The sequence below is a fragment of the Oncorhynchus masou genome, unplaced genomic scaffold (genome assembly GCF_036934945.1).
Source record: "Oncorhynchus masou masou isolate Uvic2021 unplaced genomic scaffold, UVic_Omas_1.1 unplaced_scaffold_698, whole genome shotgun sequence".
NCBI classification, from domain to species: Eukaryota; Metazoa; Chordata; class Actinopteri; order Salmoniformes; family Salmonidae; genus Oncorhynchus; species Oncorhynchus masou.
In genome coordinates, this window is record NW_027013438.1 from 323,721 (window position 1) to 349,087 (window position 25,367).

The 25,367-nt window shown below is 46.2% G+C and overlaps 2 protein-coding genes across 5 annotated transcripts in view; both read right to left on the bottom strand.

Moving 5' to 3' along the window:
- The window catches only part of LOC135537013 (uncharacterized), a 30,706-nt gene extending 24,017 nt beyond the window's left edge, over positions 1-6,689 (bottom strand). The window contains exons 1-7 of the mRNA XM_064963225.1: positions 6,574-6,689; positions 6,156-6,322; positions 4,103-6,056; positions 3,846-4,019; positions 3,501-3,674; positions 3,251-3,421; positions 1,518-1,520 (exon numbers count right to left, since the gene is read on the bottom strand). Coding sequence (XP_064819297.1) covers positions 1,518-1,520; positions 3,251-3,421; positions 3,501-3,674; positions 3,846-4,019; positions 4,103-6,056; positions 6,156-6,322; positions 6,574-6,599 — 2,669 coding nt within the window. The 5' untranslated portion in view covers positions 6,600-6,689. The remainder of the gene's footprint in view (positions 1-1,517; positions 1,521-3,250; positions 3,422-3,500; positions 3,675-3,845; positions 4,020-4,102; positions 6,057-6,155; positions 6,323-6,573) is intronic.
- A 16,338-nt stretch (positions 6,690-23,027) lies between these two features.
- The window catches only part of LOC135537014 (pre-mRNA 3'-end-processing factor FIP1-like), a 42,285-nt gene continuing 39,945 nt past the window's right edge, over positions 23,028-25,367 (bottom strand). For all 4 annotated transcript variants that reach the window (XM_064963229.1, XM_064963228.1, XM_064963227.1 and 1 more), the window contains exons 18-19: positions 24,107-24,388; positions 23,028-23,631 (exon numbers count right to left, since the gene is read on the bottom strand). In XM_064963229.1, the coding sequence (XP_064819301.1) occupies positions 23,490-23,631; positions 24,107-24,388 (424 nt within the window). In that variant the 3' untranslated portion in view covers positions 23,028-23,489. The remainder of the gene's footprint in view (positions 23,632-24,106; positions 24,389-25,367) is intronic.

Sequence of the window (25,367 nt, forward strand, 5' to 3'; positions counted from 1 at the left end):
TTGGTCTACACAGACAAGTTCTGGCCTGGTTTAGATCTTATCTGTCGGAAAGATATCAGTTTGTCTCTGTGAATGGTTTGTCCTCTGACAAATCAACTGTAAATTTCGGGGGTTCCTCAAGGTTCCGTTTTAGGACCACTATTGTTTTCACTATATATATATATATATATATATATAAACAGAGATGCGACATAATTGTGTACAACATGCATATTCAGTGAGAGGGACAGAACAACATGCATATTCAGTGAGAACATCTTCAGATGTTCGAGGTCCCAAGAAACAAAGAGATCTTCTGTTGAATCTGACAATTAATATTGATGGTTGTGCAGTCGTCTCAAATAAAACTGTGAAGGACCTCGGTGTTACTCTGGACCCTGATCTCTCTTTTGACGAACATATCAAGACTGTTTCAAGGACAGCTTTTTATCCATCTAAGTAACATTGCAAAAATGAGACATTTTCGGTCCAAAAATTATGCAGAAAAATTCATTCATGCTTTTGTCACTTCTAGGTTAGACTACTGCTTTGCTCTACTTTCCGGCTACCCGGATAAAGCACTAAATCAACTTTAGTTAGTGCTAACTACGGCTGCTAGTATTCTGACTAAAACCCCAAAATTTGATCATGTTACTCCAGTGCTAGCCTCCCTGCACTGGCTTCCTGTTAAGGCAAGGGCTGATTTCAAGGTTTTACTGCTAACCTACAAAGCATTACATGGGCTTGCTCCTACGTATCTTTCCGATTTGGTCCTGCTGTACATACCTACACGTACGCTACGGTCACAAGACGCATGCCTCCTAATTGTCCCTAGAATTTCTAAGCAAACAGCTGGAGGCAGGGCTTTCTCCTATAGAGCTCAATTTTTATGGAATCGTCTGCCGACCCATGTGTGAGACCGACCCATGTGTCAACCATTTTGAAAAGAAGGTCGACGACATCCGATCCTCGTTTGCTAAGTCAAACGACACCGCTGGTTCTGCTCACACTGCCCTACCCTGTGCTCTGACCTCTTTCTCCCCTCTCTCTCCAGATGAAATCTCGCTTCTTGTGACGGCCGGACACCCAACAACCTGCCCGCTTGACCCTATCCCCTCCTCTCTTCTCCAGACCATTTCCGGAGACCTTCTCCCTTACCTCACCTCGCTCATCAACTCATCCCTGACCGCTGGCTACGTCCCTTCCGTCTTCAAGAGAGCGAGAGTTGCACCCCTTCTGAAAAAACCTACACTCGATCCCTCCGATGTCAACAACTACAGACCAGTATCCCTTCTTTCTTTTCTCTCCAAAACTCTTGAACGTGCCGTCCTTGGCCAGCTCTCCCGCTATCTCTCTCAGAATGACCTTCTTGATCCAAATCAGTCAGGTTTCAAGACTAGTCATTCAACTGAGACTGCTCTTCTCTGTATCACGGAGGCGCTCCGCACTGCTAAAGCTAACTCTCTCTCCTCTGCTCTCATCCTTCTAGACCTATCGGCTGCCTTCGATACTGTGAACCATCAGATCCTCCTCTCCACCCTCTCCGAGTTGGGCATCTCCGGCGCGGCCCACGCTTGGATTGCGTCCTACCTGACAGGTCGCTCCTTCCAGGTGGCGTGGCGAGAATCTGTCTCCTCGCCACGCGCTCTCACCACTGGTGTCCCCCAGGGCTCTGTTCTAGGCCCTCTCCTATTCTCGCTATACACCAAGTCACTTGGCTCTGTCATAACCTCACATGGTCTCTCCTATCATTGCTATGCAGACGACACACAATTAATCTTCTCCTTTCCCCCTTCTGATGACCAGGTGGCGAATCGCATCTCTGCATGTCTGGCAGACATATCAGTGTGGATGACGGATCACCACCTCAAGCTGAACCTCGGCAAGACGGAGCTGCTCTTCCTCCCGGGGAAGGACTGCCCGTTCCATGACCTCGCCATCACGGTTGACAACTCCATTGTGTCCTCCTCCCAGAGCGCTAAGAACCTTGGCGTGATCCTGGACAACACCCTGTCGTTCTCAACTAACATGATGGCGGTGGCCCGTTCCTGTAGGTTCATGCTCTACAACATCCGCAGAGTACGACCCTGCCTCACACAGGAAGCGGCGCAGGTCCTAATCCAGGCACTTGTCATCTCCCGTCTGGATTACTGCAACTCGCTGTTGGCTGGGCTCCCTGCCTGTGCCATTAAACCCCTACAACTCATCCAGAACGCCGCAGCCCGTCTGGTGTTCAACCTTCCCAAGTTCTCTCACGTCACCCCGCTCCTCCGCTCTCTCCACTGGCTTCCAGTTGAAGCTCACATCCGCTACAAGACCATGGTGCTTGCCTACGGAGCTGTGAGGGGAATGGCACCGCAGTACCTCCAGGCTCTGATCAGGCCCTACACCCAAACAAGGGCACTGCGTTCATCCACCTCTGGCCTGCTCGCCTCCCTACCACTGAGGAAGTACAGTTCCCGCTCAGCCCAGTCAAAACTGTTCGCTGCTCTGGCCCCCCAATGGTGGAACAAACTCCCTCACGACGCCAGGACAGCGGAGTCAATCACCACCTTCCGGAGACACCTGAAACCCCACCTCTTCAAGGAATACCTAGGATAGGATAAAGTAATCCTTCTCACCCCCCCCCTTAAATGATTTAGATGCACTATTGTAAAGTGGCTGTTCCACTGGATGTCAGAAGGTGAATTCACCAATTTGTAAGTCGCTCTGGATAAGAGCGTCTGCTAAATGACTTAAATGTAATGTAAATGTAGACTCGGTCTCAACCTTTTAAGTCTTTACTGAAGACTCATCTCTTCAGTGGGTCATATGATTGAGTGTAGTCTGGCCCAGGAGTGTGAAGGTGAACGGAAAGGCACTGGAGCAACGAACCGCCCTTGCTGTCTCTGCCTGGCTGGTTCCCCTCTTTCCACTGGGATTCTCTGCCTCTAACCCTATTACAGGGGCTGAGTCACTGGCTTACTGGTGCTGTTCAATGCTGTTCCTAGGAGGGGTGTGTCACTTGAGTGGGTTGAGTCACTGACGTGGTCTTCCTGTCTGGGTTGACGCCCCCCCCTGGGTTGTGCCGTGGCGGAGATCTTTGTGGGCTATACTCAGCCCGGTCTCAGGATGGTACGTTGGTGGTTGAAGGTATCCTTCTAGTTGTGTGGGGGCTGTGCTTTGGAAAAGTGTGTGGGGTAATATCCTGCCTGTTTGGCCTTGCCCGGGGGTGTCATCGGATGGGACTACAGTGTCTCCTGTTTTACCAAGCTCAGTACCGACCTGAAACAGTGTGTGTAGTTTACAGTCTGGATCCTCCAGTCCAGCAGACAGCAGTGTAACTCCTGAGTCCTGCAGGTCATTGTCTCTCAGCTCCAGTTGTTTCAGTTGTGAGTTGGGTGAACTCAGGACTGAGGCCAGATCTGAACAGTAACCCTCTGTCAGACCACATTGACCAAGACTAGAGGGCAGAAGATCACATGATTAACAAATGTTTAAAACATCCACATAATAACTCATACTGAAGAAAGTTAACTCACACTAGTGTCTGTATGTTGCAGAGTGGACTGGTTAGTCCAACACAGAGCAGCTCCACTCCTCTGTCTCCCAGGTCATTGTAGCTGAGGTCCAGTTCTCTCAGGGGGGAGTTTGGTGTTTGCAGAGCTGAGGCCAGAGTCTCACAGGATTCATATGTGAGTTTACAGCCGGCTAGTCTGGAGAGAGGAGATAAACTGTTAGATTGACAAATCCCTCATTATAATGATACTGTATGTATCTGCATATTTACCAAGATGTTCAAATAATGTTAAAAACATAATAACACATAATCACTACAAATGTATAAACACTATTAAGGCAGTGGATACTGAAGATATGTAACTCACACTAGTGTCTGTATGTTGCAGAGTGGACTGGTTAGTCCAACACAGAGCAGCTCCACTCCTCTGTCTCCCAGGTCATTGTAGCTGAGGTCCAGTTCTCTCAGGGGAGAGTTATGTTTCTGCAGAGCTGAGGCCAGAGTTTCACAAGATTTATATGTGAGTTTACAGCCAGCTAGTCTGGAGAGAGGAGATAAACTGTTAGATTGACAAATCCCTCATTATAATGATACTGTAAACATCAACTCAATAACAGAACTTACAGTGCTCTCTTGCAGGTTTTCACTACCGGCAGAAACCTCTGATAACCTTCCTCTGGTGTGTTGTATGTCTTCAGGTCAAACTCCTCCAGCACCTCCTCTGACATCAGTAACAGGTAGGCCAGGGCTGAACATTGGTCAGGTTTTAGTCTTGTTTCTGATAGAGTTACTGAATGCAGGGAGGTCTGCATGTCTTCAACTAGAGAGTTGGAACCAAGTTCATTCAGACAGTGGAACAAGTTGATGATCCTTTCTGGTGAAGATTCTTCGTCGATCTTGTCTGAAAGGTACCTGACTGTTCTCTCATTGGTCTGTGTTGTACTTCCTGTCTGTGTCAGAAGGCCTCGTAACAGATTCTGATTGGACTCCAGTGAGAGACCCAGAAGGAAGCGGAGGAACAGGTCCAGGTGTCCATTCTCACTCTTCAAGGCCTGGTCCACTGCTCTCCTGTGTAAGTCAGACAACTGGATTGACTCCTTCACGTCATCATTGTCATAATCTTCCTCGTCGTCATCGTCGTTGTTGTCGTCATCCTTCTCCTCCTCATCATTCTCCTCCTCATCTTCCTCCTTATCTCCCTTCTCTTCCTCATCATCATTCTCCTCCTCATCTTCCTCATCTTCCTCCTCCTCATCATCATCATCAACACCAGTGACTGCTTTGGTGGAGAAAACATTTTCCTTCTTGCCCAGATATGATTCTAAAGCATGCACTGCTGCTAGAAACTCCTGAATGCTCAGATGCACAAAGCTGTAGACCTTGTCTTGGTACAGCCCAGATTCTTCTTTAAAGATCTCTGTACACAATGCTGAGTACTCTGATGCCTCTGTGACGTCAAGGCCACACTCTCTCAGGTCCTCCTCATAGAAGATCAGGTTGCCCTTCTGCAGCTGTTGGAAAGCCAGCTTGGCCAGTTTCAGGATCATCTCTTTGTCTGACTGAGACAGTTCCTTTGGGTTCGTCTCTGTGGCTTTGTTGTACTTTCTGTTCTTCACAATGATTTGGATGAGTATGAAGTGTGAGTACATCTGGGTCAGAGTTTTGGGGACTTCATCCTTCTCTGCCTCTTTCAGTATCATCTCAAGGACAGTAGCTGATATCCAACAGAAGACTGGCATGTGGCACATGATGTGGAGGCTCCTTGATGTCTTCATGTGTTTGATGATTTCATTGGCCAGATTCTGATCTGGTATCTTCTTCCTGAAGTACACCTCCTTCTGTGGATCATTGAACCCTCGTACCTCTGTCACCTGGTCAATACACTCAGGAGGGATCTGATTGGCTGCTGCAGGCCGTGAGGTTATCCAGAGGAGAGCAGAGGAAAGCAGATTCCCCTTGATGAGGTTTGTCAGCAGCACATCCACTGAGGTTGGCTTCGTGACGTCACAGCACTTCTCATTGTTTTTGAAGTCTAGAGGAAGTCGACACTCATCCAGACCATCAAAAATGAAAACAGTTTTGGTTTCACCATCTTCAATGCTGTCAATCTCTTTCAGCTCTGAGAAGTAGTGGGAAAGAAGTTGCATCAGACTGTATTGGTCCTTTTTCAGGTTCAGATCACGGAAAGGAAGAGGAAACATGAAATTAACGTCCTGATTCTCCCCCCCCTCTGCCCAGTCAAGGATGACCTTCTGCACAGAGACTGTTTTTCCAATGCCAGCGATTCCTTTGGTCAGCACAGTTCTGATAGGTTTGTCTTGTCCAGGTAAAGGCTTGAAGATGTCGTTGCATTTGATTGGTGTCTCTTGTGTGGTTTGTTTTTTGGATGCCATCTCCATCTGTCTAACCTCATGTTCATTATTGAGCCCTCCACTTCCACCCTCTGTGATGTAGAGCTCTGTGTAGATGTCCTTGAACAGACTTTGGTTTCCATGGTGTCCAATTCCTTCAGATATGTGTTGATACTTGTGTTGCAGTTTAGCCTTGATCTCTTGTTGGACTGTCAGCAGAGTTTGACCTGTAGGAAAACAAAGAGAGTTGGGACTCATCAGTTAATGTGTGTTTTATAAGGGCATTTGTACCGTTCTTTGTAATATTGTATGAAACACAGTCTTACTTCTTCTGTCCAGAAGGTTGTGTGTGATCTTTAATGCATCCTCACTGTCCAAACTCTCCACTTCCTTATTGTCATCTGGTAATGGTTCCTGGCTGAAAGCAGGTGGCTGATCACTCTTCATTGATAGCAGGCTGGTTGTAGGTGACTCTGCTCTGGGCTTCTGGACACTGAACAGGGAGACAGATCACCTCATCAATATCTCATCAATACCTCATCTACTTCATTGTAACAACTGCATAGTGGAACTTCTAGAAGTCCTGATGTTTCTATTAAAGCAACAGTCTGGAATTGGAAATCGATTTGGGGACTTTTATAAATTAATGATATACACCTACATTGTATGTAATTTGTGAACACTTTTCTCTTCATTAGTTTTATATTTTTAAGAGAACTGTATCTTTTACAACTAATCTCTTACCTCTTTAAACTGGTGTCTTGACTCATTTTAGAGGCAGTGGTCCCCTCCTCGCTCTCCCCAAAGAGACTTGTTTTAGAGGCAGTGGTCCCCTCCTCGCTCTCCCCAGAGAGACTCGTTTTAGAGGCAGTGGTCCCTCTCTCTCCCCAGCGAGACTCGTTTTAGAGGCAGTGGTCCCCTCCTCGCTCTCCCCAGTAATCCTTGTTTTAGAGGCAGTGGTCCCCTCCTCTCTCTCCCCAGAGAGACTCATTTTAGAGGCAGTGGTCCCCTCCTCTCTCTCCCCAGAGAGACTCATTTTAGAGGCAGTGGTCTCCTCTCTCTCCCCAGAGAGACTCATTTTAGAGGCAGTGGTCCCCTCCTCTCTCTCCCCAGTAATCCTTGTTTTAGAGGCAGTGGTCCCCTCCTCTCTCTCCCCAGAGAGACTCATTTTAGAGGCAGTGGTCCCCTCCTCTCTCTCCCCAGTAATCCTTGTTTTAGAGGCAGTGGTCCCCTCCTCTCTCTCCCCAGAGAGACTCGTTTTAGAGGCAGTGGTCCCCTCCTCTCTCTCCACAGCGAGACTCGTTTTAGAGGCAGTGGTCCCCTCCTCTCTCTCCCCAGTAATCCTTGTTTTAGAGGCAGTGGTCCCCTCCTCTCTCTCCCCAGAGAGACTCATTTTAGAGGCAGTGGTCTCCTCCTCTCTCTCCCCAGAGAGACTCATTTTAGATGTAAGTCACAGCTCACTCAGCTACAATAAGCAATAACAGAACAGTCAATATTTCTGAACATTGAAGAACCATAAACAATTACCACACCTTTGTCTGTCTGTGGTCAGAGTTCAGACTATTATTGTTGCATTTAAACATACACAGTCCAAAATTATTAATTTGATTTGGATCCCCACAAGCTGACTCCATAACAACAGCTAGTCTACCTGGTTGGAACCCAAATTAGCTGACTCCATAACAACAGCTAGTCTACCTGGTTGGATCCCCTGACTCCATAACAACAGCTAGTCTACCTGGTTGGATCCCCTGACCCCATAACAACAGCTAGTCTACCTGGTTGGGTCCCCTGACCCCATAACAACAGCTAGTCTACCTGATTGGATCCCCTGACTCTATAACAACAGCTAGTCTACCTGGTTGGAACCCAAATTAGCTGACTTCATAACAACAGCTAGTCTACCTGGTTGGAACCCAAATTAGCTGACCCCATAACAACAGCTAGTCCACCTGGTTGGATCCCCACTAGCTGACTCCATAACAACAGCTAGTCTACCTGGTTGGATCCCCTGACTCCATAACAACAGCTAGTCCACCTGGTTGGATCCCCTGACTCCATAACAACAGCTAGTCTACCTGGTTGGATCCTCTGACTCCATAACAACAGCTCGTCTCCCTGGTTGGATCCCCTGACTCCATAACAACAGCTAGTCTACCTGGTTGGAATCCAAATTAGCTGACCCCATAACAACAGCTAGTCTACCTGGTTGGATCCCCTGACTCCATAACAACAGCTAGTCTACCTGGTTGGATCCTCTGACTCCATAACAACAGCTAGTCCACCTGGTTGGATCCCCACTAGCTGACTCCATAACAACAGCTAGTCTACCTGGTTGGATCCCCTGACTCCATAACAACAGCTAGTCTACCTGGTTGGATCCTCTGACTCCATAACAACAGCTAGTCCACCTGGTTGGATCCCCACTAGCTGACTCCATAACAACAGCTAGTCTACCTGGTTGGATCCCCTGACTCCATAACAACAGCTAGTCTACCTGGTTGGATCCTCTGACTCCATAACAACAGCTAGTCTACCTGGTTGGATCCCCTGACTCCATAACAACAGCTAGTCTACCTGGTTGGATCCCCTGACTCCATAACAACAGCTAGTCTACCTGGTTGGATCCCCTGACTCCATAACAACAGCTAGTCTACCTGGTTGGGTCCCCTGACCCCATAACAACAGCTAGTCTACCTGATTGGATCCCCTGACTCTATAACAACAGCTAGTCTACCTGGTTGGAACCCAAATTAGCTGACCCCATAACAACAGCTAGTCCACCTGGTTGGATCCCCACTAGCTGACTCCATAACAACAGCTAGTCTACCTGGTTGGATCCCCTGACTCCATAACAACAGCTAGTCCACCTGGTTGGATCCCCTGACTCTATAACAACAGCTAGTCTACCTGGTTGGATCCTCTGACTCCATAACAACAGCTAGTCTACCTGGTTGGATCCTCTGACTCCATAACAACAGCTCGTCTACCTGGTTGGATCCCCTGACTCCATAACAACAGCTAGTCTACCTGGTTGGAACCCAAATTAGCTGACCCCATAACAACAGCTAGTCCACCTGGTTGGATCCCCTGACTCCATAACAACAGCTAGTCTACCTGGTTGGATCCCCTGACCCCATAACAACAGCTAGTCTACCTGGTTGGGTCCCCTGACTCAATAACAACAGCTAGTCTATCTGGTTGGATCCCCATTAGCTGACTCCATAACAACAGCTAGTCTATCTGGTTGGATCCCCACTAGCTGACTCCATAACAACAGCTAGTCTACCTGGTTGGATCCCCTGACTCCATAACAACAGCTAGTCCACCTGGTTGGATCCCCTGACTCCATAACAACAGCTAGTCTACCTGGTTGGATCCCCTGACCCCATAACAACAGCTAGTCTACCTGGTTGGGTCCCCTGACTCTATAACAACAGCTAGTCTACCTGGTTGGATCCCCTGACTCCATAACAACAGCTAGTCTACCTGGTTGGATCCCCTGACTCCATAACAACAGCTAGTTTACCTGGTTGGATCCCCTGACTCCATAACAACAGCTAGTCTACCTGGTTGGATATCCATTATCTGACTCCATAACAACAGCTAGTCTACCTGATTGGATCCCCTGACTCCATAACAACAGCTAGTCTATCTGATTGGATCCCCTGACTCCATAACAACAGCTAGTCTATCTGATTGGATCCCCTGACTCTATAACAACAGCTAGTCTATCTGATTGGATCCCCTGACTCCATAACAACAGCTAGTCTATCTGATTGGATCCCCTGACTCCATAACAACAGCTAGTCTATCTGATTGGATCCCCTGACTCCATAACAACAGCTAGTCTATCTGATTGGATCCCCTGACTCTATAACAACAGCTAGTCTATCTGATTGGATCCCCTGACTCCATAACAACAGCTAGTCTATCTGATTGGATCCCCTGACTCTATAACAACAGCTAGTCTATCTGATTGGATCCCCTGACTCCATAACAACAGCTAGTCTATCTGATTGGATCCCCTGACTCTATAACAACAGCTAGTCTATCTGATTGGATCCCCTGACTCCATAACAACAGCTAGTCTATCTGATTGGATCCCCTGACTCCATAACAACAGCTAGTCTACCTGGTTGGATCCCCTGACTCCATAACAACAGCTAATCTACCTGGTTGGATCCCCTGACTCCATAACAACAGCTAGTCTACCTGGTTGGATCCCCTGACTCCATAACAACAGCTAGTCTACCTGGTTGGATCCCCATAATCTGACCCCATAACAACAGCTAGTCTACATGGGCTCCACACACAACTAAAATACACTACAGACATCTACTTTACATTGAAAGCCGGTAGTAGACATTATAATAATTTGTCAAGTAGACATTATAGACAGTTACTTTTTATTTTATTTTACTAGGCAAGTCAGTTAAGAACAAATTAATTTTACATTTTACATTTACATTTAAGTCATTTAGCAGACGCTCTTATCCAGAGCGACTTACAAATTGGTGAATTCACCTTCTGACATCCAGTGGAACAGCCACTTTACAATAGTGCATCTAAATCATTTAAGGGGGGGGGGGGTGAGAAGGATTACCTATCCTATTTTTTTACAATGAAGGTCTACCCCCTAAATCACCTCTCTCTAGAATAGTCTAACTTCTAAAAAACTTTCTATAATAATTTTGTAAAAGGCTGCAAACCTCAAACTTTTTTTTTAAAATTCGACCGTTATTTCTCTACTTCCTTATAAAATGTAGGCTACTTCCCATTTCAACACAGTCGTCGCGTTCAACACGTATAGGTTTATTTGTTATATGTTCATATTTATGTCACGTGATGTCCTCTAACCCGGAAGACGCTGGGCCAACCCGGGTATGTTGTGATGCAGTGCCTTAGAACACTGCGCCACTCGGGGGCTTAAGGCACAATGAGCTGACAGGTATTTCTTCCCTACCCTTGAAGAGAATACAGCCTACACACCATCGTTTCTTGTTATGGTTTAGTAGTTGCCTTATAAGGTGACACGCATTGCTTGGTTATGGAGGAAAATGTCCAAATATGGAATAATTGGTTTGTCTGGCAAGTACTTTTATCGGTGTTAAATGGCACAGTACCGCCATCTGGTGGTAAATGTTAATTACTGCAACTCCAGTGTTTTTAACCGGTGTGTTTGAGATACCCGGATGTAGTAATTGCAACGACCTGAACGAGACTGGTTACTCGCATCAATGCCTCCGGCTCGTCACTTAACATTAAAACAAGTACATTTGATTGATCCAGAGCTGGGGTGTATTCATTAGTGTAAACCTCACCAACCCGTTGCAAAACGGTAGGGTGGTCGGACCGACTTTTTGAAAACCCTGATTTAGTCAACATTTACAGCGTTTATGTGCCAATTTTTGCACGTCACTTTAACTTTGCCGATTTGACGAGACGGACTCGTTTCTTTAGCGACAGATTTACACAATTCCGATGCACGTCTTCTTTCAGGAATTGAAACAACGCAACGTGTTGACTGTGTTGGGGATCACGTGGATAGCAAATCACGATAATGTGCAACCAATCGCCTATAACAACAACTCCCTACCTCAGAGCCTTTAACTTCACAACATATTAATTAGGCTAATCAATATTATTCTTGAAAGTTGAAATCAGTATTGTAATAACTTCACAATTCTGCGGATATTTAACCCCTAAATCACCTCTCTCTAAAATAGTCTAAATTCTCAAAAAAACACTTTTCTATATTAAATTGTAAAAGGCTACAAACCTCAAACATGTTTCTTCGACCGTTACTTCTCTACTTCCTTATAAAATGTAGGCTACTTCCCATTTCAACACAGTCTACGCGTTCAACACGTATATAGGTTTTAAAATGATATGTTCACTTTTATGTCATATAACGTCTTCATACATTCATATTCTATGGGCTGAACACCTGCATGAAGTGTGTCTGGTAAAAGCGGATTTATATTTTATTTCAGGATTTGATTGAGTGATGTTTTGCAGTGCTACCAGCAGAGGGCAGAGTGACAACAAGGTTTGGCAGAAGGACGCCAGACGGTCATATCTGTGTTGTTGCGGTAGCATGATAGGATGGGTTACCAACGATATACAATGATTCTGCAAAACAACCCAAAACAAACTGATTACAATCTGTAGTATATCTCTCGCTGTCGTTGGCTGGCCCTCGCTTCATACTCGTCGCCAAACCCACTGGCTCCATGTCATCTACAAGACCCTGCTAGGTAAAGTCCCCCCTTCTCTCAGCTCGCTGGTCACCATAGCATCTCCCACCTGTAGCACACGCTCCAGCAGGTATATCTCTCTAGTCACCCCCAAAACCAATTCTTTCTTTGGCCGCCTCTCCTTCCAGTTCTCTGCTGCCAATGACTGGAACAAACTACAAAAAGCACTGAAACTGGAAACACTTATCTCCCTCACTCGCTTTAAGCACCAACTGTCAGAGCAGCTCACAGATTACTGCACCTGTACATAGCCCACCTATAATTTAGCCCAAACAACTACCTCTTTGCCTACTGTATTTAATTTCTTTATTTATTTTGCTACTTTGCACATTCTTCCATTGCAAATCTACCATTCCAGTGTTTTACTTGCTATATTGTATTTACTTTGCCACCATGGCCTTTTTTTGCCTTTACCTCCCTTATCTCACCTCATTTGCTCACATCGTATATAGACTTGTTTATACTGTATTATTGACTGTATGTTTGTTTTACTCCATGTGTAACTCTGTGTCGTTGTATGTGTCGAACTGCTTTGCTTTATCCTGGCCAGGTCGCAATTGTAAATGAGAACTTGTTCTCAACTTGCCTACCTGGTTAAATAAAGGTGAAATAAAATAAAAAAATAAGACGTTACATTGAACTAATCACACGTATTAAAGACCAACTCACATAAACACATTCCATTCCATTTATTGAGAATGTATTTGACAAGAGATTATGCACATCAATCAACATTTCTGTAAATGTGCCAGATTTAGCCAGCTAGCTAGCTTTCAACTGTAGTCCATGGGCATTTTCATAAAAGTATTATAAAATAAAATTGCCCTACTACTAACACACCTGACTCAAATAATCTGTGGCTTGATGATAGAGGTCATTAGTTTCATTTAGGGCAAAAACTAAAACATGGACTTCTTGGGGGTCCCGGAGGAGAGGTTTGAAAGAGGCTGATCGAGAATAACTTGATTCAAATGAGTTAAATTTTGTAGGCCTACATCAGCTGTACAACAGGTGGCTGGTGGCACTTCAATTGATTGTGGAGGACAGAATTAATGGAATTAAACACATTAGATATATGGTTTCCATTCCAGACATTTCTATCATCCTTTCTCCCTTCACACAGCCTCCTGTGGTGGGGGCCTATTTCACCTCGAATAATGTGATTCAAAAATGTTTTCTAGGCTGTGTTTACACAGGCAGCCCAATTCTGATATTTTTTTTCCCACTAAATTGGTCTTTTTGATTAATCACATCAGATCTTATCTGATTTGTCAAAAGACCAATGAGTGAAGAAGAAAAAAAGATTAGAATTGGGCTCCCTGTGTAAACAAAGCCATGGAACTTTACAGTAATCCAGTCCCAATTGTACATTTAACATTTCTAACATCCATGACACCCAGGTCATTTGACAAATTCATTTCTCAATATCGGGTCTGGAGTTCTCTTCCTCACGAACTAATTAAAAGTGCAATATGTAGCTTTGTGGGCGACCCGACCAAAATTCACGTGAGTTATAGATGTGTGCCATTTCCCTGCTTCCCGTCCGTAAATTTAGGCTTTTTTTTTACTCCCGGTTTTGTACACCAGCTTCAAACAGTTGACATTATTTATTTTATTTTTTTGTTATTGAACATATATATTTCAGTGGTTCAGATGGTACAATGATTCTCTACACTATGCATGACTCGTTTAGACGAACCATCATTAGCAGTTATGCAATGATGGAGCTATTTCTGCATATTGCGTCTTAGACTGCAATTACCAGAACGCTTTGCGACAGAAGTGGAAGTGAGAACGAAAATGCTCCACTGATGAGCAAGTGACGAGTGATAAGCGTAGCGTTCGCTAGCAACGTTCTTTTATTATTTTATAGAATCTAAAAGTGGTCAAATGTAACGTGAAGTACTATTAAAATACGCTTTAATCTTATAACCGACGTACCGAGTCATTACTTTAAAGATAGTTATTCTATAGCCCCTTTAAAAATGTCTCATGGTACATTTACAGTAATCCAGTCAACCAGATTCCCAACTGAACATTACCAACATCCACCTTCTCAATGAGATCATCTGTGATCTTCATCATCACTGGGACTGTATCTGCATAAAGACCAACGGGTCCCTGGAATAGTCTGCATGGCAGGCCAGTTGTGCAGAGAATTCTGGACGGAGCTCTATACAGACTGGGAATTAATATAGACAGACAGACACACACACGGAATTAATATAGACAGACAGACTGGGAATGAATATAGACAGACAGACTGGGAATATAGACAGACAGACTCACAGACTGGGAATGAATATAGACAGACAGACTGGGAATATAGACACACAGACTGGGAATGAATATAGACAGACAGACTGGGAATATAGACAGACAGACTCACAGACTGGGAATGAATATAGACAGACAGACTGGGAATATAGACACACAGACTGGGAATGAATATAGACAGACAGACTCACAGACTGGGAATGAATATAGACAGACAGACTGGGAATATAGACACACAGACTGGGAATTAATATAGACACACAGACTGGGAATGAATATAGACAGACAGACACACAGACTGGGAATGAATATAGACAGACAGACTGGGAATATAGACACACAGACTGGGAATTAATATAGACAGGTAGACACACAGTGACGGACTGACCGAACAACCGACACACAGACCAACAGAAAGATCGCTATAGATATATAGTGAACTAGACAGTGTAGATGCTCACTGGATCATCTCTAGGGGTTTCAGGATGTTCTCACAGGTTAGAGGAGCAGCCTGGCTCCCTGATAGTAGACTGTACAGTAACACACCTCCAGCATGGTCACTACCCTGATAGTAGACTGTACAGTAACACACCTCCAGCATGGTCACTACCCTGATAGTAGACTGTAGAGTACAGTAACACACCTCCAGCATGGTCACTACCCTGATAGTAGACTGTAGAGTACAGTAACACACCTCCAGCATGGTCACTACCCTGATAGTAGACTGTAGAGTACAGTAACACACCTCCAGCATGGTCACTACCCTGATAGTAGACTGTAGAGTACAGTAACACACCTCCAGCATGGTCACTACCCTGATAGTAGACTGTAGAGTAACATACCTCCAGCATGGTCACTAACTTGATAGTAGACTGTAGAGTAACACACCTCCAGCATGGTCACTACCCTGATAGTAGACTGTAGAGTACAGTAACACACCTCCAGCATGGTCACTACCCTGATAGTAGACTGTAGAGTAACATACCTCCAGCATGGTCACTACCCTGATAGTAGACTGTAGAGTAACACACCTCCAGCATGGTCACTAACTTGATAGTAGACTGTAGAGTAACACACCTCCAGCATGGTCACTACCCTGATAGTAGACTGTAGAGTACAGTAACACACCTCCAGCATGGTCACTACCCTGATAGTAGACTGTACAGTAACACACCTCCAGCATGGTCACTACCCTGATAGTAGACTGTAGAGTAACACACCTCCAGCATGGTCACTACCCTGATAGTAGACTGTAGAGTACAGTAACACACCTCCAGCATGGTCACTACCCTGATAGTAGACTGTAGAGTAACACACCTCCAGCATGGTCACTACCCTGATAGTAGACTGTAGAGTAACACACCTCCAGCATGGTCACTACCCTGATAGTAGACTGTAGAGTACAGTAAAACACCTCCAGCATGGTCACTACCCTGATAGTAGACTGTAGAGTAACATACCTCCAGCATGGTCACTACCCTGATAGTAGACTGTAGAGTAACACACCTCCAGCATGGTCACTACCCTGATAGTAGACTGTAGAGTAACATACCTCCAGCATGGTCACTACCCTGATAGTAGACTGTAGAGTAACACACCTCCAGCATGGTCACTACCCTGATAGTAGACTGTAGAGTAACACACCTCCAGCATGGTCACTACCCTGATAGTAGACTGTAGAGTAACACACCTCCAGCATGGTCACTACCCTGATAGTAGACTGTAGAGTAACACACCTCCAGCATGGTCACTACCCTGATAGTAGACTTTAGAGTACAGTAAAACACCTCCAGCATGGTCACTGCCCTGATAGTAGACTGTAGAGTAACACACCTCCAGCATGGTCACGACCCTGATAGTAGACTGTAGAGTACAGTAACACACCTCCAGCATGGTCACTACCCTGATAGTAGACTGTAGAGTACAGTAACACACCTCCAGCATGGTCACGACCCTGATAGTAGACTGTAGAGTAACACACCTCCAGCATGGTCACGACCCTGATAGTAGACTGTAGAGTAACACACCTCCAGCATGGTCACTACCCTGATAGTAGACTGTAGAGTAACACACCTCCTGCATGGTCACTACCCTGATAGTAGACTGTAGAGTAACATACCTCCAGCATGGTCACTACCCTGATAGTAGACTGTAGAGTACACTAACATACCTCCAGCATGGTCACTACCCTGATAGTAGACTGTAGAGTACACTAACATACCTCCAGCATGGTCACTACCCTGATAGTAGACTGTAGAGTACACTAACACACCTCCAGCATGGTCACTACCCTGATAGTAGACTGTAGAGTAACATACCTCCAGCATGGTCACTAACTTGATAGTAGACTGTAGAGTAACACACCTCCAGCATGGTCACTACCCTGATAGTAGACTGTAGAGTAACACACCTCCAGCATGGTCACTACCCTGATAGTAGACTGTAGAGTACAGTAACACACCTCCAGCATGGTCACTACCCTGATAGTAGACTGTAGAGTAACACACCTCCAGCATGGTCACTACCCTGATAGTAGACTGTAGAGTACAGTAACACACCTCCAGCATGGTCAATACCCTGATAGTAGACTGTAGAGTAACACACCTCCAGCATGGTCACTACCCTGATAGTAGACTGTAGAGTAACATACCTCCAGCATGGTCACTACCCTGATAGTAGACTGTAGAGTACAGTAACACACCTCCAGCATGGTCACTACCCTGATAGTAGACTGTAGAGTACAGTAACACACCTCCAGCATGGTCACTACCCTGAAAGTAGACTGTAGAGTAACATACCTCCAGCATGGTCACTACCCTGATAGTAGACTGTAGAGTAACACACCTCCAGCATGGTCACTACCCTGAAAGTAGACTGTAGAGTAACATACCTCCAGCATGGTCACTACCCTGATAGTAGACTGTAGAGTAACACACCTCCAGCATGGTCACTACCCTGATAGTAGACTGTAGAGTACAGTAACACACCTCCAGCATGGTCACTACCCTGATAGTAGACTGTAGAGTAACACACCTCCAGCATGGTCACGACCCTGATAGTAGACTGTAGAGTAACACACCTCCAGCATGGTCACTACCCTGATAGTAGACTGTAGAGTACAGTAACACACCTCCAGCATGGTCACTACCCTGATAGTAGACTGTAGAGTAACATACCTCCAGCATGGTCACTACCCTGATAGTAGACTGTAGAGTACAGTAACACACCTCCAGCATGGTCACTACCCTGATAGTAGACTGTAGAGTACAGTAACACACCTCCAGCATGGTCACTACCCTGATAGTAGACTGTAGAGTACAGTAACACACCTCCAGCATGGTCACTACCCTGATAGTAGACTGTAGAGTACAGTAACACACCTCCAGCATGGTCACTACCCTGATAGTAGACTGTAGAGTACAGTAACACACCTCCAGCATGGTCACTACCCTGATAGTAGACTGTAGAGTACAGTAACACACCTCCAGCATGGTCACTACCCTGATAGTAGACTGTAGAGTAACACACCTCCAGCATGGTCACTACCCTGATAGTAGACTGTAGAGTACAGTAACACACCTCCAGCATGGTCACTACCCTGATAGTAGACTGTAGAGTAACACCCCTCCAGCATGGTCACTACCCTGATAGTAGACTGTAGAGTAACATACCTCCAGCATGGTCACTACCCTGATAGTAGACTGTAGAGTAACATACCTCCAGCATGGTCACTACCCTGATAGTAGACTGTAGAGTAACACACCTCCAGCATGGTCACTACCCTGATAGTAGACTGTAGAGTACAGTAACACACCTCCAGCATGGTCACGACCCTGATAGTAGACTGTAGAGTAACACACCTCCAGCATGGTCACTACCCTGATAGTAGACTGTAGAGTACAGTAACACACCTCCAGCATGGTCACTACCCTGATAGTAGACTGTAGAGTAACACACCTCCAGCATGGTCACTACCCTGATAGTAGACTGTAGAGTACAGTAACACACCTCCAGCATGGTCACTACCCTGATAGTAGACTGTAGAGTACAGTAACACACCTCCAGCATGGTCACTACCCTGATAGTAGACTGTAGAGTACAGTAACACACCTCCAGCATAGTCACTACCCTGATAGTAGACTGTAGAGTACAGTAACACACCTCCAGCATGGTCACTACTCCAAGAACACAGTGGCCTCCATAATTCTTAAATGGAAGAATTCTCTGACAGCCCCAGAGTTCCTCTGTGGAGATGGGAGAACCTTCCAGAAGGACTCCACCGAGAACCTTCCAGAAGGACTCCACCGAGAACCTTCCAGAAGGACTCCACCGAGAACCTTCCAGAAGGACTCCACCGAGAACCTTCCAGAAGGACCTCACCGAGAACCTTCCAGAAGGACTCCACCGAGAACCTTCCAGAAGGACTCCACCGAGAACCTTCCAGAAGGACTCCACCGAGAACCTTCCAGAAGGACTCCACCGAGAACCTTCCAGAAGGACTCCACCAATCAAGCCTTTATGGTAGAGAGGCCAGACGGAAGCCACTCCTCATTAAAAGGCACATGACAGCCTGCTTGGAGTTTGCAAAAAGGCACCTAAAGGACTCTCAGGCCATGAGAAACAATATTCTCTGGTCTGATGAAACCAAGATTGAACTCTTTGGCCTGAATGCCAAGCGTCACATCTGGAGGAAACATGGCTCCATCCCTACGGTGAAGCATGGTGGTGGCAGCATCATGCTGTGGGGATGTTTTTCAGGGACTGGGAGACTGGTCAGTTTATTTTATTTTTACAGGGACAGTGCACATTAATCAACGTTTCAGTAAAAGTGCCGGTTTTAGCCAGAAGGCTAATTTTCAACCACAGTCCCTGGGCAGGTTATTAAAAACAATTACAATACAGACAATCAGTGAGCACACGCAGAGCAACATAGGACAAGGGAGACATAGCATACAGACAGAGCAACATAGGACAAGGGAGACGTAGCATACAGACAGAGCAACATAGGACAAGGGAGACGTAGTGTACAGACAGAGCAACATAGGATAAGGGAGACGTAGCATACAGACAGAGCAACATAGGACAAGGGAGACGTAGCATACAGACAGAGCAACATAGGACAAGGGAGACGTAGTACACAGACAGAGCAACATAGGACAAGGGAGACGTAGCATACAGACAGAGCAACATAGGACAAGGGAGACGTAGTACACAGAGAGCAACATAGGACAAGGGAGACGTAGCACACAGACAGAGCAACATAGGACAAGGGAGACGTAGCATACAGACAGAGCAACATAGGACAAGGGTGACGTAGCATACAGACAGAGCAACATAGGACAAGGGAGACGTAGCACACAGACAGAGCAACATAGGACAAGGGTAACGTAGCATACAGACAGAGCAACATAGGACAAGGGTGACGTAGCATACAGACAGAGCAACATAGGACAAGACATAGCATACACGCAGAGCAACATAGGACAAGGGAGACGTAGCATACAGACAGAGCAACATAGGACAAGACATAGCATACACGCAGAGCAACATAGGACAAGGGAGACGTAGCATACAGACAGAGCAACATAGGACAAGACATAGCATACACGCAGAGCAACATAGGACAAGGGAGACGTAGCATACAGACAGAGCAACATAGGACAAGGGAGACGTAGCGTACAGACAGAGCAACATAGGACAAGGGAGACGTAGCATACAGACAGAGCAACATGGAACAAAAAGCAACAAGAAAAAATCCATAAAAGTGTTTCCACACCTCAGAAGCTACAGACAACCGACAACATAGAAAGCGGCAACACACAGCTAGGGATTATGTTCACAAATCTGATTGGCCTTCAGCCATGTCTTCAAGCATTTTGTGAAAGTGTGATTGGTGGTGCAGTTACGTGTGTCTGATGGCAGTGTATTCCAGACATGGGAAGCTCTCACAGAGAAAACAGATTGACTTTACCTTTCCTTAAGGGAACTATACAGTCACCTCTCAGTGGAGGACCTTGTGGCTCTGCTGCCATATGTTAGTGTTTTCTGTTTAACAAAAATACTGCGTGGAGGGGGAGGAGCCAGGTCATTTAGGATCTTGAATACAAGACATGCGTCGGTGTAGAATTGAGGCAAAGATGAACGGAGTAAAGTACAGAGAGATCCTTGATGAAAACCTGCTCCAGAGCACTCAGGACCTCAGACTGGGGCGAAGGTTCACCTTTAAACAGGTCAACAACCCTAAGCACACAGCCAAGACAACACAGGAATGGCTTCGGGACAAGTCTCTGAATGTCCTTTTGTGGCCCAGCCAGAGCCCGGACTTGAACCCGATCGAACATCTCTGGGGAGACCTGAAAGCAACGCTCCCCATCCAACCTGACAGAGCTTGAGAGGATCTTCAGAGAAGAATGGGAGAAACTCCCCAAATACAGGTGTGCCAAGTTTGTAGCGTCATGCCCAAGAAGACTCGAGGCTGTAATCGCTGCCAAAAGTTCTTCAACAAAGTACTGAGTAAAGGGTCTAAATACTTAACTAAATGTCATATTTCAGTAGATTTTTTCCCCTACATTTTTAAACATTTCTTAACTTTTTTGCTTTGTCATTATGGGGCATTGTGATGTCATTATGGGGCATTGTGATGTCATTGTGGGGCATTGTGTGTAGATTGATGAGGATTATTATTTTTCATCCATTTTAGAATAAGGCTGTAATGCAACAAAATGTGGAAAAAGTCAAGGGGTCTGAATACTTTCCGAATGCACTGTACCCCTTATGGCTTGTAATGTAGCCTCTATGTATCCCTTATGGCTTCTAATGTAGTCTATATGTATCCCTTATGGCTTCTAATGTAGTCTATATGTATCCCTTATGGCCTCTAATGTAGCCTCTATGTATCCCTTAAGGCCTTTAATGTAGTCCATGTATCCCTATGGCTTCTAATGTAGTCCATGTATCACTTATGGCTTCTAATGTAGCCTCTATGTATCCCTATGGCTTCTAATGTAGTCTATATGTATCCCCTATGGTCTTTAATGTAGTCTATATATCCCTTATAACTTCTAATGTAGTCTATATGTATCCCTTATGGCTTCTAATGTAGTCTATATGTATCCCTTATGGGCTCTAATGTAGTCTATATGTATCCCTTATGGCTTCTAATGTAGTCTATATGTATCCCTTATGGCTTCTAATGTAGTCTATATGTATCCCTTATGGCTTCTAATGTAGTCTATATGTATCCCTTATGGCTTCTAATGTAGTCTATATGTATCCCTTATGGCTTCTAATGTAGTCTATATGTATCCCTTATGGCTTCTAATGTAGTCCATGTATTGCTTATGGCTTCTAATGTAGTCTATGTATCCCTTATGGCTTCTAATGGAGCCTCTATGTATCCCTTATGGTCTCTAATATAGTCTATATGTATCCCTTATGGCTTCTAATGTAGTCTATATGTATCCCTTATGGCTTCTAATGTAGTCTATATTTATCCCTTATGGCTTGTAATGTAGTCTATATTTATCCCTTATGGCTTCTAATGTGGTCTCTATGTATCCCTTACGGTTTCTAATGTAGTCTATATGTATCCCTATGACCTCTAATGTAGTCTATATGTACCCCTTATGGCTTCTAATGTAGTCTATATGTATCCCTTATGGCTTCTAATGTCGTCTATATGTACCCATTATGGCCTCTAATGTAGTCTGTGTCCCGTACTGTAGCTAAACATGAACAGGACAAAGCCTTTGGCCTCAATTGAGGGCTCTATTTAATGTGTTAATCACTGAAGCATTAGTTTCCACCATAGAAATGTCAAGGGTCATTTCTGATTGAGTCGACATGTGCACCGTTTACCGTGAACGCAGTCTCCTCGAGGGCGGGAACGTTGCCTTTCAAAGACTATAATCTGCTATCATATACCACACCCCCTCGGGCCTTATTGCTCCATTACCCCTCCGTCAGACATAGAGGAAGGAAGAGAGAAGACACACCACCCGGCCTCGCGCACACAGAAACCACCCGGCCTCGCGCACACAGAAACCACCCGGCCTCGCGCACACAGAAACCACCCGGCCACACGCACACACACACACACCAGCCAGCCAGCCACACACACACACCAGCCAGCCACACACACCAGCCAGCCACACACACCAGCCAGCCAGCCAGCCACACACACCAGCCAGCCAGCCAGCCACACACACACACCAGCCAGCCAGCACACACACACACACACACCAGCCACACACACACACACCAGCCAGCCACACACACACACCAGCCAGCCACACACACACACCAGCCAGCCACACACACCAGCCAGCCACACACACCAACCAGCCACACACACACATCAACCAGCCACACACACCAGCCAGCCAGCCACACACACACCAGCCAGCCACACACACACCAGCCAGCCACACCACACACCAGCCAGCCACACCACACACCAGCCAGCCACACCACACACCAGCCAGCCACACCACACACACACCAGCCAGCCACACACACACCAGCCAGCCACACACACACAGAAACCACCCAACACACACAGAAACCACCCAACACACACAGAAACCACCCAACACACACAGAAACCACCCAACACACACAGAAACCACCCAACACACACAGAAACCACCCAACACACAGAAGTTATCAAAAGCTTGTTTTTTAATTCAACAAATTGACATCTTTCAGCGAGGTGTTTGGTTAAGAAAATAGAGGGACGAAAATAAATGACAGAACATGAGGGTTGTTTATGATCGTCATGACTACGAAGGGAACAGGTAAACAACAACGATCTCTGAGCATGATCAACTACAACAGTGCTCTGAGGGAGAGAGGAGAGAGAGAAAGATGCAGGGACGTATAGAGGGAAACAGACGGAGAGAGATGAGGAGAGGGAGAGGAGGGTGTTTTCTTCATCACTCCATGGTGTCCTGGTTCTCCTGGTCTCCTCCCATGTAGACAGAGAGAGAGAGATGAAGAGGGACAGAGGGAGAGGAGGGTGTTCTCTTCATCACTCCATGGTGTCCTGGTTCTCCTGGTCTCCTCCCATGTAGACAGAGAGAGAGAGATGAAGAGGGACAGAGGGAGAGGAGGGTGTTCTCTTCATCACTCCATGGTGTCCTGGTTCTCCTGGTCTCCTCCCATGTCATCACTAGGCTCCTTGCCCTCCTTGCTCCTCTTGCTCTTCTTGTGTTTGTGTCTCCTGTGACCGTCTCCTTCTTCACTATCATGTCTCCTCCTGCTGCTACTGCTCAGAGAGAGAGGGGGAGGGAGAGAGAGACAGAGAGAGACAGAGAGGAGGAGGGGGAGGGAGAGAGAGAGAGAGAGAGAGAGGAGAGAGAGGGGGAGGGAGAGAGAGAGAGGAGAGGGAGGGAGAGAGACAGACGGGGGGAGAGGGAGGGAGAGAGAGACAGAGACAGGAGAGAGAGGGGGAGGGAGAGAGAGAGAGAGACGGGGGGAGGGAGAGAGAGAGAGAGACGGGGGAGGGGGAGGGAGAGAGAGAGACAGACGGGGGGAGAGGGAGGGGGAGGGAGAGAGACACAGAGAGGAGAGAGAGAGAGAGAGGGACAGAGAGGAGAGAGAGGGGGAGAGAGAGAGAGAGGCAGTTCTGATTCTGATACAACAAAGAGGTGAAATAATGTGTGTGTGTGTGTGTGTGTGTGTGTGTGTGTGTGTGTGTGTGTGTGTGTGTGTGTGTGTGTGTGTGTGTGTGTGTGGCGTACCTGCGTGATGACTTGTGTCTCCCCTCCTCCTTCTCTCTGTGTCTTCTCTCTCTGTGTCTCTCCTCCTTCTCACGGCTCGACCTGTCTCTGTGACGCTCCCCGCCTCCACCACCACGCTCACCACCACTGCCACGGTCACCGCCACGCTCTCCCCCTCCGCGGTCACCTCCACGGTCTACGCCGCCACGCTCCCCCCCTCCGCGGTCACCTCCTCCGCGGTCACCGCCGCTGTAGCCACGCTCCGCCTGGTATTCCCGGTAACCACGGTACCGCTCCTCGTCACTATGGAGACCACAGTCAGACAGAATATCTCATTGGACGCTGGACAGTGACATGACTTATCATCTTTTCTGATTGGACAGTGAGATGAGTTGTGTCAATCTGTCGGTCGTTGTTTAACCTCTCTTGGGTAGGGGGCAGTATTTTCACGTCCGGATGAAAAGCGTGCCCAAAGTAAACTGCCTGCTACTCAGGCCCAGAAGCTAGGATATGTATATAATTGGTATATTTGGATAGAAAACACCCTATAAAGTTTCTAAAACTGTTAAAATAATGTCTGTGAGTATAACAGAACTGAAATGGCAGGCGAAACACTAACAAGAAGTTAAGCTTGATTTTGATGTATAACACTTGTACTTTACATTAATGTTAAATATTTATATTTCCGTAATTTGAATTTCACGCTCTGTAATTTCACAGAATGTTGGCCAGGTGGGACGCTACCGTCCAGCCTGCCCTGAAGAAGTTAAACAGATCTTTTCTGATTAGACAGTGAGATGAGGTGTGCCTGTTGGTCGTTGGCTTTCGACCTTCGTCTCTCCCGAGCCCGTACGGGAGTTGTAGCGATGAGACAAGATAGTATGTACTAAACAATTGGATGCCACGAAATTGGAGAGAAAAGGGAGTAAAATTCAAAATAAAATAAATATATATATATATAAAAAGAATGTGCTGTAAGCGCACTCCACAGCATGCTATCGTATTCAATATGTTTCTATAGCTCAACTGGTTTGTGCGTTGCCAAGAAATGCGGTCACTTGTGTTAGCGAGCAGAGGACCACTGGTCCGAGTCCGGTACTGGGACAGTGGGGGAAGATATACTGTTAGGAGAACACTGTCGCCTCGTCGTCCTCGACTAACCCATTGCGGCCTCGTCGTCCTCGACTAACCCATTGCGGCCTCGTCGTTCTCGACTAACCCATTGCGGCCTCGTCGTTCTCGACTAACCCATTGCGGCCTCGTCGTTCTCGACTAACCCATT